This window comes from Scophthalmus maximus, chromosome 18, assembly GCF_022379125.1.
Source record: "Scophthalmus maximus strain ysfricsl-2021 chromosome 18, ASM2237912v1, whole genome shotgun sequence".
In the NCBI taxonomy this organism is placed as follows: domain Eukaryota; kingdom Metazoa; phylum Chordata; class Actinopteri; order Pleuronectiformes; family Scophthalmidae; genus Scophthalmus; species Scophthalmus maximus.
In genome coordinates, this window is record NC_061532.1 from 10,649,058 (window position 1) to 10,666,200 (window position 17,143).

The following is a 17,143-nucleotide window of genomic DNA, read 5'->3' on the forward strand; positions in this document are numbered from 1 at the left end:
TTGCATTTTTATATTTTTTTTCCCTTCATGGTGAAATCTTTATTCCATTTCTCCCCACAACCCAGCATAGGTTATCATGTCATGTCTTGAGATCATCTCTCGCAGGTATTTCACACTCAGGAAGCTAAGCAGTGCATGTATAGCCATGTATTTCTCATAAACTCCCCCCTTTACACTTTAGCCTGAGGTGGTGGTGTCATGCTGCTGTCGTAATGCTGCTGTCGTAATGTTGGTGCTCTGTGATCACTTCAGAGGGTCTTCAGTTTATAGTTAATGTCCTCAGCAGTGCAAACTACTGCAGCTACACACGACTGCTGTGTGTGTGTGTGTGTGTGTGTGTGTGTGTGTGTGTGTGTGTATGTGTATGTATATGTGTTGTCCTGGATACACAGCAAGTAGTCATGCAGCTGTTTTTAAAGTTGTTCTTCATAGTGCCGTGTTGCTGCCACATTGTTACTAATGCAAGTAAGCATCTGCATCAGGAGCATTATCACAAACTAAAGCGACGTCTCCCCCTTCTGTTCAGAAGGAAATAGGCCTCTTCAAGGCCAAAAGCTGAACTAAAACAATGCACTGTGATCGTGATATTGCCTCTCGTCTGCTTCCGTAAAAAGATCTGTGATTAATAGTTATAATTCTGCCATAGTGTCACAGAGCATCTTTGTATCCAGTAGAGGACAACAATCAACAGGTAGGAACAGTTCCCGAGTTTCATTTCCAGCTGGACTTCTTTCACAAAACAGGAATGGAACAGTACGGCATGCGTCTTCTTGTTTGAAGCTGCCCAATTCAGGTGTGAACACTTGGATCCTAAAAATTCTGGAGATATTATTCAATGTTTAAAAAAGAAATCATCTTTCTGTCTCGCAGCATGGCTTGGGACGTGATTGATTTATCACTCGTTGACAGTTAAAAAAAAACATGCTCGTGGGGGTTTCTTTATTTGTAAGTGGGAAGTCACGAAAAGAAGTATAAGAGTACAGCCAGACGAAGAGAGGGCTTCGTGAAATAGATTCGTAGTAGAGGGGGAATAAGGTAGTTTCTTTCAGAAAGGAACACAGAGAGAGAAAAACCCCACTGATATAGTTGGCTAACATGCTCCCAGTCACTACTGTTTTAGATTTTAGATTCCCTGATGGGTGCTATCCTGTCGGAATTGCAGTCTGTCCCCCTCCAGTTTTCATGTCATAGTCTCATGCCATTTGTCACTCACACACACAACACACACACACACACACAACACACACACAACACACACACAACACACACACAACACACACACACACACACACACACACACACACACACACACACACACACACACACACACACACACACACACACACACACACACACACACACACACACACACACACACACACACACACACACACACACACACACACACACACACACACACTCGCTCGCTCGCTCGCTCTCTGAACCCGCGTCTTGCTTAGAGGCTGGCGCTAGAAGGCATCTGGTGGGAGCAGGAGGAGGCCTTGGCCAACGGTTTTCAGGTCAGTCCAGCATCAAGGGTGTTTCATGGATTAGTTTACTTCCATTAAACCTGACTAAATCTTCAACCAAAGTGCAAAGCCTGCGTTGGAGGACCTCACACACCATCTATTACGAAGACTGGTGTTCCTTCCACTCCTCCTGCTGCTTCCGCTCCCGGTTTCTCTCTTCCCTCCTGCTCTTCTCCTTCCCCCTCTTGACCGTCTTCTAGTTCTGAGGCACACAAGTCTTGGGACTGGGACTGCAAGTGTCCCAGGGACTCCACTGACAAGCTGCGGCTAGACAGGATGCTACTGAGGCTGGACTGGCGGGCGCCTCTGGGGTGGGTCTCGATTTCCACTTGGACCTCAATATTGGTTCCTTCCCTGTAGTGACAATAGACATAGATAGAGGTTTCAATTTAAAGCTGCAAGGTATTCAGTACTAGACTATAGAAAGAGTTCTCCAGTGAATTAAAGACTATTATCAGCTGTTAAATATAAGTGTTACTTTAGGAAAAAATTAAGTTTTGTATGCAAACGTTCCTAAAATCAAACCCTGAGAAACAGGAAATCCAGAGGCAACATTTACCTCAGAGGAAGCGCTTGTGTGTCGTCGAGTTTGCTATCTGGCACAATAACCACCTCGCAGTCGGATGGGCTGTCCTGCTGGGTATATTCATGGCGTTTCGTGGCTTCATCCAATCTCACATAGCTATTTAGCTCTGGGGGTGTGGTGCTCGTACTTGGGAGAACGCCCACTTCCTGTATACTGACTCTAACTTCCTGGACACTGGTGTCGCTGAGCGCCGGGTTGTTCTGACCCGTCCAGTGGTCGCTGACTACATGAGAGAATAGAAGATCTGTAAGAGAAGTTGGAACGTCATCAGATTGGGCCGTGCTTTGGAATAAACAACAATCACAACTCAGTACTGATTATAATATGGAAATATTGAATATATGATGTCCCTAACCTCAACTTTACAGTGTCTCAAGTCTGTACTCACAGCTGGCTAAGTCCTCCAGTTGGATTTTGTGTGATTCAGGCGGCTCACTCTGTGGACGACACCAACCGTTCCTACAGAGCGACATGGGGACGACCCCATACACATAAGTCAGCATTAGCGGAACACCCATACCTGCAAGAAACAGAAAAGGATGAGAAACAAACTCATAAAACATTATATATAATCAAAACCATTTGTCTAGAGTTTGTGCCAAGCTATCTTTTAATAATTACATACAAACGGTTATTTAAAAAGTACTGTGCGATTTAGTATTACACTTAAGTAAAGTGGGGAGATTTGCGAGAGAGGTTTAAAATATAGATATATTTTAAGTTTCAAAATATTGAAAAGAAATAATTCCCCAACTGTAAATAAAGTTTTCTTGGCTTTCAACATCCACAGCCCCACTTCACAAAAACCTTCAGTTCAAAAAGCCCAATCAATACAATGTGATTTCATCAATTCAGAATAGTTCTCGCCATGAATGCATTTTTATGTAACCGGCTTTTATGTTTTAAAGCATTTGAAATGTGTCACTTTCAAGAGTCATTTATATTATTGCAATAACCAAAAACAAACACAAGGGGGAATCCGTCCTTCGCACCAGCCAGAGAGATTTCATCACATGCCAACATTGCCGGAATGAAATAATCAAACTTTGACAAAACAATTGAGCAAAGTGTTCACAATGATTGATCACCTGCCTTTATATTTGGTCAAAAATGGGAATATTGCAGTGCATTCAAAAGTTTCACTCTGTTCTCCATCATAACCATCACCTTAGTACTTTCAGCAAACTCTGTGAGAAGCAGCCTCCCTACGGTATGTTGAGTGATTATGCAACCTGTGATTAGGATGAGGAATTTGGGAACACAAAGCAGCGGAGCGCCAACCAAACAAAGAGACATCATTAACACTTGCGGGAACAGTGGGACGCTATTGACTCAGCAACAGGGTGAAACCAGGACGAGAGGATGAGCCTGCCAGCTAAAAAAGCTCAGAGACGTGAGTGTACGTGTGTGTGTGTGTGTGTGTGTGTGTGTGTGTGTGAGAGAGAGAGAGTCAAAAACAGAGGAAAAAGACTGGGAAATGAGAAAAAAAACCCCAGTTAAAAAAGTGACGAGGGCACAAAACAGACGGCATCATTGAAGTGAAGCCAGAGAGACTGAAATGAAAAGGGAAGGGTCGTAGAGACGGCAGGGAGGGATACACAGGGGGTAGGAGGCGAGGGTGAACAGTGCAGTCCAGCGTGTGGGCCCGTCAGAGTGTGGAGCAGTGATGCTTGTGACACCGCACAGGGAAGCTGATAAAGCCTTAAGGAGGCCTGTCACAGCTGTGAATCTTGCCTATGGTAGGAAGTGACACGAGTCATCAAAATACCACTTTGGACTGTGTGTGTGCGTGTGCCTGTGTGTGAAACAGCTGCCAAACTGATTTATCAACGACTAGTCTGACATTTTGGGACATCCTCGTGTTAACCCCGTGAGGTTCACAGGTGCTTGCATGGCAGCCAGTCTTTGTGCAAAGCTAAGTTAGCTGGCAGTGCTATTGTTCATCTTACGTTTGACAAGAAAGCCAATAAGCATATATCACAAAATGTCAAACTATTCTTTTACAATTTAGGGTCAGAATTGTGTGTAGCTGGTCAAACCCCCCATCTTTATCTGTAATCTGTATCTGTTTTTGATCCAGTATCTGCCTCGGATACAGGGAAATTTAAACAAAGACTTATTTTAAACTATTTAAAAAACTATAACTAATTCACGACTAATTTTGCAAAAAAAAATAAGATGATTTCATATTTCTATAACGCCAGTTAGTGTGCTGGACGGAAGGCGAATCATGTTTGCTCCTTACCCACAGTGACAGCTGCTATCACTGGCGACACAAAGACTGACATCATCACCCCACTTGCCACAGTTAAGTAGTGCTTGCTTCCTGAGATATTGTTTTTCTTACAGCGACCGTGGACCTGAGGGGTTATAAATACAACACAAATTAGATCATGGAAATTGAATTCGTTCCTTGTCACTCTCGTTCTCTGCGACCATTCATTCAGGTCTACGAAAAAAAGCATGCCTGAGAGGAAAGGGAAACAGCATGCACTGGTCACCAGGCGACCACAGTGACGTAACACTAACTAAGTTGCAATTTAGCAGATTAAGTGTGCATGATAATTTGTTCAAAAGTAATTCCACATATGTTGACACTGAGGTTGGCGCAAACATGTATTTAAAACCTGAATTCTTTTAACTCATTCAGATATGTTTACTATGAACATTGTACAGAGCCATAAGGGAATATTTTGCACATTTTACATGTGCTGCAAAGACTCAGTCAGTCCCACTATTCAAACCAGTTATTTCCCACAAGAAATAGTGTTAACTCACCTTTCGGCCCATGTAGATCGGTATTCCGACAATGATGACTGGGATGGCGATGCCCGCAATGAGGGAGATGACCACCGGTGCTCCGAGCAACATGCCCACCTGCCACAGAACCTTGCGGGTTTGCGACCATGGCTTCTTCCCCCAAAACGTACATCCTGAGGGACTGAGATACACACAACACCGGATCAGATGATAGGTCCAAGTATTATCATGTGCAGAGTTCAGGGGTGGAATGTTTTTTTTTAATGGATGGCAATGTCAGTCTGTCTGTTGGACTTCATTAGCAAACGTTAACCTGCTAATAGTATAATGGTGAACCTGGTCAGTATTACCGCTGCACATAAATTTCATGCTCTGGACTCTTAATCTTGTAATCACTTTATCAGCACAGATTTTTGGTTTCTTACTAACTTCACAGGTTACTTAACACATACACCACATAGATGTAGATGCACTCAGAATGATCATCTCCAAAGCTATGACCACATAGAGCATCATCATGTGGGTCATGACCTCTCACACAGCATCAACGGCAACACTGTTGAATTGTTATCATGATTATTTTTTGGAGACAAGTGAAAACCAAAGAGTTCTGAGTCTCATTGCAGTCATTACCCAAACTGAATGATCATCATTTTATCTCTCTGACGTACAGTCACAGCTACGATTCACTTACTCATTTTTCTGACACGCTGCTGTTAGAGAAATTGAAAAAGGCCCGGTTATTTAAGTCTGTTTACTGGGAGTAGATATTGAGTCGTCTGATGTGGCTTTAGGCCCAATAAATGTTGCTTTAATGTAGTTTCAGCCTGAGGTGTTGGGGTGTACTTCTAACTGACAGGGGAAAGCAGCACAACACTGACTAATGCTGTTTGGTCGGAATCAAGTAGCAATTATGAACTGCAGTGACAATATGGGCAACACAGCCCCTTAGGGCTGTGGTAGTTCTCAAAGCAGGCATTTGTGTTAGAACAGCAAATGTCACTTTGGGGTCGAATCCGTTCACTGTTATGGTGAGAAAGACAGACTAGGGGGAGAAAAGACAAAAGGGGGGTGGGGGTGGGGGGCATGGGGGAGAAGGATGAGAGAAAAAGACGGCGGCTCAGCCAGGCAACAGATACCAGGACATGAAGGGAAAAAAATCAATAAATGAAAAAAAATCATGCATCTCTACATCTCTCACATGCACTAGGTCTAAAATGGACCTTGGCCGGCAGAGGGATTACACTGTTTCTTTAAACTTATCCAATCGGCTTCTAGCTAGCCTTGTAGCTTAAGTAACATATCCTGCCGTACTCGAGATTTGGAGGCAGACCTATAGAGGATCTGAGGGCTGGAAAAGTCAATGGAACGTCAGATGAACAGTTTAAAGCAGTGCTGCCTCTTAACAGTGAAATGCTGTATGTGCCTTGCTACCATCTCCGACTTAAAATCTAAAGATGGAATAGTAGGTACACTAATTTAGTGAATCTAAATATGAAGTAGTCCTTAGTCCTTTAGGATGAAGTGACGTATCTTACAATTGCCAAAATTGGCCCTGAGCCATCAGGCGTTTATTTTTGCTGTGAGACTACTAGGATCAAATTAGATAGATAGATAGTTACTTTAAATGATGTTGCTCTTTCTCTGGCTCTCCTGCCACTAATGATTATTTAAATGATCAATTACTGTTTCAATTATTTCTTTTTATTTTATTTTGATTGACAATTTGGTTTGAAATAGTGGGAGAAAAAAAAAAACAATGGAAAAATCTAGAAGTCCAAAGTGGTCAATAGTCCAAAGCGTGAATATGCTCGGTATGCCAAGTTCATAAAACGACAGCTTCTGAGTTAGATATGTGCATCTGGTTGTGTACGTTACTCATGTGCTCATGAGCTGACTGCGACCAGGACACCTGAGGTAGTGCACGTCGGTGATCTCCTGCATACACAGCCAGCAGAACTGACAGGCACACACAGTGCAGTTCATACGGTTACAGCTGCCGTCATTGGTCTTCATGATGTAGGCACCGCAGCGAGGGCACGCTTTGATCTCCTCTGCATCTGAAGCAACAGAGTGAACATGGAACAGGTTAAACATACGTTCTGCAATATTGATGCACGTAAAGGAGGAGCTCAACTGGCTAGATGCAGTCGATTTAACTAGTCTCCACAAGAGCCAAAAAATGTCAAAGGGACTTCAAGTCAGCTTTTGTGCTCATTAAATTCGTTGGACGGAGCCAAGGTGGCTGTTTCACTTGTTGTAAGATATTGGAGACAGCAGCAAATGTAAACATGAGCTGCCAGTCCTACCTCCACCAGGTTCTTCATTGAAGACGTACAGCGTGGAGGCATCGTTGCCGCCCGAGGTGTGGCGGGCTCGCTGACGGCGGGCCTGGTCACACGTCTGGTTGGGATGCCACAGCTGTCGACAGTGGTAGCAGAACTCTGTGTCGCATCCCTCGCGGCCACAGCTCAGCTTGGGACACTCTGCACAGCCATGTGCTATCACCGCATAGCTGAGAAGAGAGAGAGAGAGAAAGAGAGAGAGAGAGAGAGATGAAAATTACAGATTGGACGTGACTCATGTGGTCGTTGATTCCTGGACACTTAAGGACACTTCAGCAGCAATCGTGGAGGTTTTCAGTTCAGGTTCAAGATGTGACTCACAGGGGCTGAAGTTTCATTTGAATATCACAGCTTCTCTTGGCTCACTGGACGCAACCCGAATTGCTCGTTATCGTCTTTTTCTCACAAACACAGCATTTTTTGACGGTGTGGCTCAGTGAAACAAAGAGAGCTATGACTATCTGTGGGACTGGAGGAGCTTAATGCCTGTGGACCTAATCTGAGAGGGGATATTAACATACAATTTTAATATACAAAAAAGCATCATGTGATGATAGATCAAATAGAAGTACTGCTTTGTCTTCTCGCAGCTCCAGCCCTTTGTGGCTTTCAGGTTTTTCTGAAAGAGGATTCCACTTGTGTCAAACTAGATTTGAAATGACCATGTCTGATTCTCAAGTGAAACTATTGGTTGGGGTTTTTTTTTAAAGGTCCAGAATCAATAAATATGCAAATCATGTAGGTTTCAAACATTTAATGGCTGGACTCAAGACTCCTACTTCACTGTAAGGTCCAGATATTCTTAGTGAATATGCAGTGGAGGCTTAAAGCTTTCACACTTTCATACTTGTGAACTCTAGCCGTGATGTCGAACAATGATGTTTCTTTCCCTACACACACGTCATAAACTCCGATTTAAGGTGAGCAAAGAGAAACTTCCCACCCTCATCACATGACAGATGAAAAAAGCCCTTCTAGGGTCAAGTTGTTCTGCACATATCAGGTCAAACGTCCATGTGAAGTATCAATTGGTGTGGACGCCATTTTTATTTGTCAACCGGAAGCACGAGCAGTGACACAAACCACATTCGGGCCAGTGGTTTCAGGCTATTCCGCTGATAGACAGTTGGTGGTGATAATGCACCAAGAAACATACAGTAGCAGTGCGCTGGCAATAGGCAGGAAGCAAGAGGCCGGAGATCCCACAGGGCACGTGGAACATGCTCTTGATATATGCTTGACAGAAGGCCAAATCAAAATGTTATACGCTTAGATTCAGATCAATCTATTTACCAGGCGATGCAGCTGCACGTTTATGAAATGAGCACAGTCACATTGCGGCACTGGATTAAGTTTGGAACGAAGCTTAATATAGGACGGTAATTAAAATCCATTCATATTATGTAGCTATAACAATATGCAAAATACAAATAAAGTTCCCTCAACCATCACACTGCAGTGATAAAAGTGCCATTATTTAACATGGGCACAGAAAAGGGCTTCCACCAGCAATACCAGTGCAGCAGATCCTCTCTCTCTCGGCTGAGAAATTCCTCAATGGTTCTCATTTGAAACCTCCTGCAGTGGCATCACGTATGCAGAAGAAAAAAACATGACAAATGTGCTCACAAGAGGACTCACAAGCGCATGGAGACACAGTGAGTACAAAAACCCACATTTTGCCACAGTTTTCTCCGAACCAAGATAATCTCCCGCTAAGCTTCTGTCACTAAGACCTCGAGGAATGTCTGTATGTAAGGGAACATAGGGAATACACAAACCACAAACGTAAACATGTAGTTTACGTAATGGGTCACCACTACAGTAACGTGCACTCCACTTTTAAACTTTTTTTCAAAAGAACTTGGCAAAATCGAAACTGTGTGATTATTTTGGGTAGACGCTCGGGAAGAAATTCGATCTCTTGTTTCTCCGTGTTTCATTTAATTCACCACAGCATCCGACAGATCGGCGTATTGATTTCTGCTCCACTTATTCATGATGACTGGGCTGCGAGCAGCCCTGACAGTTGGGGAGACAGACAGTCTACCACCGAGTCCAGTGGCCCGAACCGCTGTGCAGGCATACGTGCTTTTGCACACAGATATCCACTGAAAACACACACACACACACACACACACACACACACACACACACACACACACACACACACACGCACACGCACACGCACACGCACACGCACACGCACGCACACACACGCACACACGCACACACGCACACATGCACACACACACACTATGATTTCCCATCAGCAGCCATATCCCGTTACCCATCCATGAACATTGATGATACAGCGATGGATCAGTGTTGTGAAGAGCAGCACAAAAGAAGAGAGTTAACTCAGAACATGGTGGTTGCATGGCCTTGTGGTCTACTGAGGCGGCAGTCAAACATATCTCTGGCTATTCCATCGCGGATCTCTCCCTGTATTATTTATGATGGTGCCTCAGATCGATTCCGTAATGAAATCACAGTGTACTGTAGCCGTGCTTTAAATACTGTTTCTCTATGTGATGGAATCCACATTTCTGCCAGTTTTCTTCAGGGAGGAAGACAAATTGTAAAAGGATCCTTGCCAGGCACATCACAAATATATATTCTGGAATGTTATTGCAATAAACCAATAAAAGGTGAATTTGTGAACATGTATTGGTTGTTCCTGTATGTAGTCCTACATTTAAATACCGAAGATTTAGATAGAGTATTAAAAAGTTGTAGTTACAAAGTGAAAAACACTTGCTTCACCATTTCCAACCTGTCTCTTCTGTTCCAAGATTAAATTTTGCACAGCGTCAGGATGTCAATTCAGCTTTCTAAAGTCCAATCAATCATCCTGACATTGGAAAACTGTTCACAGTCTGTTATTATATGAAGCCAGTGGTGAGATGACAGGGTTTTGACAAGGCCTGTCAGACTGTAGCGTTGGATTGGGGCTAATTGTTTTTTTAAGTAATTGCAGTGCGGTGAGTCACGACTGCATGACTCAAGATGTCTAAAATCGAAAGAAGCTATTATTTCTTTTAATTGTGCTTTATCTTCTTCCCTATTAAATTATATACCCACTCTGATTGTCTACTTTTGTACAAAAAATGTCATCATTATTAAAGAATGTGAAATAAAATATTGTCTAGTGTAAATGGACTCTGGAAATAAACAGGGTGCAGGGTGGTGATCCTCACCTGCAGTCAGGCGCAGGGCACCAGCGTGTATCTGGATCAGCGGCTAGAAAACGCCTCAGCTGATACTCCTCAAACCGCTCCAGCAGTGCCCGGTCATCCAGGATGTCACGGACATCCTGCGGCGCCAGTGTCTCGGGGCACTGCGGGCATGCGATGCCCACCCGGCTCTCTGATATCTCAATGCGCAGGTACTGGCGGAGGCAGTCGGAGCACGCCCGGTGGGAACAGGAGGTGAGTCGCGGGAAGTGGCAACGCGGTTGACTGAGCAGGCACAGTGGACACTCCTCCAGATGTTCGTCCAACAGCTGCTCCTGGCTGGAGGAGGAGAGCGACAGGACGCCAGTGGAGCCACGGCTGACCCCGCCCGCGCATTTGGCCGTGGCGGCGCCGTCCTCGCCCGCCTCAGCCGCTGCGGGTGGACCTCCTCCTTCGCCTCTTTCTGCACCAGAAACTCTTGATTCTCCGGCCTCTTCTGCAGTGACACTGAGGTCCTGTGAAGAGTTGCAGAGCTTCTGATTTACCACATCCAGTCTTGTGAATTTATACACATAGGTAAAAAGTGAGAGATTTCAACACACGGAGCAGCCTCACACCTAAGATCAGTCAAGGTGAGCGTGTATGTAGGTGGATACTCTCCTTGGTCCACTTTGTTTCTTGGCAACATCGTTTTCTAGAAATTCCCAATCAAGTAAATAAACACTCTAATGGATTTGGGCTATAACCGTATGGGAGAGGGAGGAAGCAAGCAGAAGGTAATACATCTAAAGTTAATGATTTGCTACCACTATTCTAGTCCTTCAGACTTCAGACAACAATTTGAGAGACATTCAGGATTCATTCATTTCAAAGAAGCAAAATCAGACATATAAATTTTATGGTTTTCTTTTTAAAGCTTAACTGGTTATATGTATATGGAGTAATAAGCACTAGAAATAAGCATATGTATTGTGGTCTGTGCACTGTATGTTTTAATACTGTACAATGACACTCTAAATTCACCTTTATATTATTGTTGGTTTTTTTTACATTCAATAACAGGTTTTGTATTTAAAAGTGAAGCAAGACGGAATAATGTAAAAAACATTAATGAACATGCAACGCGTCAGTAAATTTCCATCCACATACAAATTCATGTCAGTAAGTTTACAAAGCTAGCAGCGCCGACTACATATACAGCACCGACTACATTAACACAATTTTTGCCACTGTCACATATTTGCTACTTTCTCAACTTCACTCCCTCTCAAACTACATTAGCAGTGTTGGCAGACACGTCCTCACCTGCTCTGGATGCTCGCTGGGGGTCAGGGTGATGGCCACCTCCTCCTTTGGCCTGGCTTCCACGGGCCTTGGCTCTGATTTGGGCTTTCTGCTGAAGAAGTTCAGGAAGCTCAGTGGCCCCGTCTGCTGCTTGGGCCTCTTCATGGTCTGGGAGTAGAGCAGGAGCAGCAGCAGAGGAGGGCAGGCCAACGACCATGAGAGGGATGCAACTGTGTGTGTGCGTGTGGGTGTGTGTGTGTGTGTGTGTGTGTGTGTGTGTGTGCACAGGGAGCTCTCACGACTCAGAGTGTTGGAACTGTGTGGCTGCTCTGCTGTACAAGGGAGGACGGGCGGGAGAGATGGCGAGGGAGACGACGGGGAGGAGGTTATCCCCGCCCGAGGGGAACATCACTAATTTGGAGCCTTTCCGAGTTTGGGTCATGTGGTTTACTTTGTCTCCTCAGTCTTCTTTCTCTCCTCCACCTCCACTGCAGTTCCCTGGAACTGGCTAGGAGTCCTTCGTCATTTCAGGCCTCTTCTTCACCGATGGCAGCCCTTCACTCTGGAAACACAAATACAATTGATGAGAGCAAATTAGCAATATATGTACAGTGCTCTCCGGAGGCATGTTGTCATTGAAGTCCCTACTTGAAAAGTGAGGCAACCAAATAAAACAGAGGCAAAGTGAAAACTATTGGGTGAATATTAACCAACTTGCAGTGGAACTGCACCGTGAAGATTTGTATTGTGTTATAGTTGCACAAAATGTTGTTGTCCAAATTACTCTAAGCAGATTTATTCAAGATTCTGTTTTGCGCAGTTCTGTCTTCCAAAATGCATTACAATAGAACAGAATGCATTACATGCTATATATAGTTAAACATCTATATTGTGATACACTGAGATCTGGATATTTGTAACTGGATATTTATAGAACATTCATCAAAAAAAACCTGACTTTGCTTCTCAGAATTAAAAGAAAAAATACATATTTTTTGTCATGATTATTTATTTATTTAGAACTTCGTAATCCTCTTCTACTAATATTCTTCAAACTGCAATAGCATGAAAAAAAAAATCACTCTTTGGTTGAAATAGTATCAACCACAAGACATACCATTAACATGGTTGGAAGTTGACACTTCTTAATTTTAAGGTGTCACAGCTCAAAACATTGGGGATCGATGATCTACCCCACAAACATTAATGCCATATCCATTATTTATCACGTAATTTGCCACAGCTTGTTTTATTTAACGCCTGCAGTCCTCATCTCTTTTGAACATTTCCCATGTGGGGAAACCTCTCTGTGACCCCATGTGCATGAATGTAAATGTCTTCTATGAACCTCAGAGTCTCATTATACAGAACAGCGCCGGCACTTTTATGCAAAGAGCTCCATCTGCGCTATGATGTTTCATTTATCATATTGTCATCATTAGTGATCCATTCATTTTTAATTTACTGCAAAACTGCTCCACATCAATACAAGGTTGATAAATAGCATCTTCTAGGGTTTTTGTGAACAGCGCCTTTAGGCCTGACCAGATCACACAGAAAATGACATTTTCTTGAAACTAAAGAAGAACCCATTTTAAAATTGGACCTTTCAAATATGTCACAAAAATAGCACTTCACAAAATAAGCGACATACTTTCACTCTGTGTCTCTTTTTTGAAACCAAACAGAGTAATTTCATATAATGATAAAATGATATTGGGAGGTTTGTGTTGTGGGTGATGGTGACAGACAGCACAGATAACTCATTCTGTCTCGATTAGGCAGCAGTGAGCTTTGATAATCAGGCCCAGAATGCTAAGAGAGCGTGAAGTGATCTAACCACAGACCAATTTGAAAAAGCTGTCTCCATATCGACACTATATGTCACGTCAGACCAAGAAATACGATGTGAAATATGATTTGATTATAGATTGAACTGTATTTTTAAAATCCAAAATAGTTTCATATTATCTAAAATGTGTAATCACAGAAATCTATGATATGATCTCCAGAATGGCCAGAGGCCACAGGAGCTTCGATATTCTTCATCGTTTGTTTTTTTAAACCTGGGGATACACACAAAGAATATGGATTTATGTAACACTGCAGTGCCTAACCTGTTTCTTACATGGAGACTGTGAGTTAAAGTTGTATTTATATTCCAGTCTGTGGACATGTTAAAACTGACATGAATAGCAGGCTCTCCTTGCAGCAGCACATCATTATATGGTAATTTAAGAGTAAAGAAAAGACATCCTTGCCCTTTGAGAAGTTGGCACCACAAACTGATGATTAGATGATTGAAGCTTTTTTTTTTCTTCATGCTGTAGCTATGCAAGAAATACTGTATCTCAAAAATAACAATATGGGTTCAGGAGGGCAACGGCTTGTGGAGACTTGTTTTATGACGGGGATTATCTTCTTAAACTGCCCTTGACATTTGTGCAAGATTTCTTGCACAAGATTAATGCTTTTTTCTTTTTTTTTAATACCGAATGTTTCACAGATAAAACATTACACGCAATAAACAAAGTAAAAAATAGATTCAGCCGCTTGTTTTCAAAACACAAATATGTCTGGTCTTCTACTCCTAAACACAATATAAACTTGCTAGATGACTGGTGTTTGTAAACACTTTTGAAGCTTTCTGGTACACAGTCGGTTAAAATGACAAAGAGTAATTCTTTCTGACATTAAAAATCAACTTCAAGACCAAACAGTGATGGGAGATTGGGTTAATAATTGTAATTTCAACTCTTAAAAGGTCTTTCATGAAGTCCTCTCTCTTGGCGTTGTCTTTCCGTTCATGGGTGACCACTCGACAACCTGACATGGTCACTTTCATTTGGAGTTCAGCTGTATTTGCTCTAAGGTCCACTGGCAATTCTCTACTTTTCTCAACCTGTAGTTCATGAGAACTGGTAAAATCTCTCATGGAAGAATTGATTTGTAGAGAATTTTGCTTAAAAAAAGATTCTGTCATCTGTACCTCCAATTCCCACCTTGTGGTTGTAAGTCTCTGACAACCAGTCATGTTTCAATCACAATCTCCCCTTCTGAGAACATTATGGTGTCACAGTGAAGTGAACCATCAGCCTGACCTTGACTATGACCTTGGCCGCCAAAATCTTATCAGTTCCTCCTTGAGTCCAAGTGAATGTTTATGTCAAATTTGTAGGAATTCCCTTGGGGCGTTCCTGAGATATGGCTGTCCCTGACACAGATCCATATCAAAAGAGACACATTACCCGAGTAACAGTTTGAGAGGGCTTTGGTTTCCCACCACATTTCTTTCACAAGACAAAGCTTTTCTGGATTTTCTGTAGCCCTTAAAAACTATTATATTCCCTGGCGACTTCTGCCTCTCATCCCAAAGCACAGGGTGCAAAGCCTCAACCTCTGTGATGAACACATCACTGTGCTGCTGTTTATTTATAGGAATAATTCCCACATATGAAAACATGAAAACACACGCATAACATACTACGTATAATTTGCATGCCATGAACACACTGCCACTGTGGTGTATCCGTACCTACACACTAAAATATACACGCTCAAACACACACAGGCATACTGATACACACACACACACACACACACACACACACACACACACACACACACACACACACACACACACACACACACACACACACACACACACACACACACACACACACACACACACACACACACACACACACACACAGAATTGCATTTCTAAAGTACAGCTCAGTGGGCTCTAGGCAGCGCTTATCGCTCCGCACTGAAGACAGATAGCCAAGTAATTACGACAACACAATTTGTCGCCTAAAGACTTAGATAAGTTGTCACTCTGAGGGATGGAGTTTTCATCAGAAAGTTTAGAATTAAAAGCCCCCCCCCCCAAAAAAAAAAAATAAACTCATTTCTCAGAACACAGAGCAATTTCATGTGTTTTATCAGATCGTACAGAACATTATGTGAACAGCACATAAAACTTATCAACCCCCAAATGATAAAATCACGATCAGCAACCTCACACACAGGGAAAATAAACAATGAGTGACTTTCTGACTCAGGACCACAGTATATATTGTTACTCAAATATTTCACTGAATCTTTTTTATATAAAAATAGACATAGTAAACTAAAAAAACAAAACTATATTCTACATGAAATCATAGGACTATAACCATTTACAAATGTTTGCTACATGCCAGCGATTTTCTGTTCTGTGTTGGCACCAAAGTGCTAAATGTGAGCCGACTCTGGTCCAAACTTTAGTGCCAGGTTTGACGACGGGAGTTAGCTGCGGAGACTCGGGTCAGTCTGAGCCACTGCACTACTCAGACTGGTTCTGGGTCAGTCACGGTTCACTAGAATAAGCCCAAAGTCTTCTGGCAAATCAGTCGGACACTGCCAAATGAAGTGCACCAAAGTAAGGCCAATGATAGAATGAGCACGTTCGACCACCTAGGCAGACTTCTTCTTCAATATCTGACCTAAAGCTTCCGTTTATCACAGATCGTGTTCTTTAACCCCAGTGGTCTTGTTCACAGTCATCTGTGTACATCCGGGAAAAAAAAGGCACACACATTTGAATTATGTGGAAAAACTTCGTCAAACTTCTTTGTTTAGTTGGTCATCGTCAGCCAAATATTGAGAAAAATTAAACACAGCATCATATAAGCTTGAAAAAAGCTTTTGTGTGTGTGTGTGTGTGTGTGTGTGTGTGTGTGTGTGTGTGTGTGTACCGTAAAATGCTCCTAAGGCCAAAGACCTACTTAAAGATTTGACCTCCTCTCTTTACGCTACAGGTGCTCCTTTGATGTTTTATACTTAACTCGCTTTCTGGAGAACTCTCGGGCCACAGAGAGAATAAGCAATCCCATAAAACAGCCTCAAAAGGAATACAAATTCTTAAGGCGTCTCAGGGGATTACAGAGAATTAAAGGACAAACACCAAATCTGTCCTAGAACTTTCTTTCCGTGCCAGAAAACAAACGAGTCACCCTCCAGTCAGGTGTAAAATTCTTTACCAAAAATGAGTCGTTGTGATAAAACTGTAAAAATACATCAAGCTACGTTTTATATCTGTACAGTAGTGTACTGTATGATGAGAACTTCAAAGTCCATCTGCTGTTATGTGTTTGGGAAACACCCACTTTAGTCCTGAAAGAGAAACCCTCTGTAGAGTTTCTCTGCAGTTTTCCAGCAGGGGGTATGATTTGTAAACAGACTGAATAAAACATATGTACTCAGATCATTTCTCCTTAACTTGATCATGCACTGAATTTAATGTGGATATCCACTTAACAAGATGGCTGTTTGACCTTGTGACCTGCTCAAGCACGTCACAACGGCCTTTATAGAAAGTAACACGAGAAAACGCAGGAGAGCCACGACAGGCTTCAGCCCCACGTCGTAGTCACAGCAGCAAACCCTCATCTTTAATTCATTTCCGAAAGGCAAAAGTAA

The 17,143-nt window shown here is 42.7% G+C and overlaps 1 protein-coding gene across 4 annotated transcripts in view; it reads right to left on the bottom strand.

The window, feature by feature from the left end:
- The window catches only part of si:ch211-278j3.3 (E3 ubiquitin-protein ligase RNF19B), a 21,049-nt gene continuing 3,906 nt past the window's right edge, over positions 1–17,143 (bottom strand). For 3 of the 4 annotated variants that reach the window (XM_047328624.1, XM_047328623.1, XM_047328625.1), the window contains 9 exons: positions 11,702–12,242; positions 10,421–10,911; positions 7,185–7,390; positions 6,788–6,935; positions 4,894–5,056; positions 4,361–4,475; positions 2,504–2,635; positions 2,089–2,359; positions 1–1,883 (listed from right to left, as the gene is read on the bottom strand). In XM_047328624.1, the coding sequence (XP_047184580.1) occupies positions 1,616–1,883; positions 2,089–2,359; positions 2,504–2,635; positions 4,361–4,475; positions 4,894–5,056; positions 6,788–6,935; positions 7,185–7,390; positions 10,421–10,911; positions 11,702–11,845 (1,938 nt within the window). In that variant the 5' untranslated portion in view covers positions 11,846–12,242 and the 3' untranslated portion in view covers positions 1–1,615. The remainder of the gene's footprint in view (positions 1,884–2,088; positions 2,360–2,503; positions 2,636–4,360; positions 4,476–4,893; positions 5,057–6,787; positions 6,936–7,184; positions 7,391–10,420; positions 10,912–11,701; positions 12,243–17,143) is intronic. The other variant, XM_035616659.2, reaches the window with a different exon arrangement.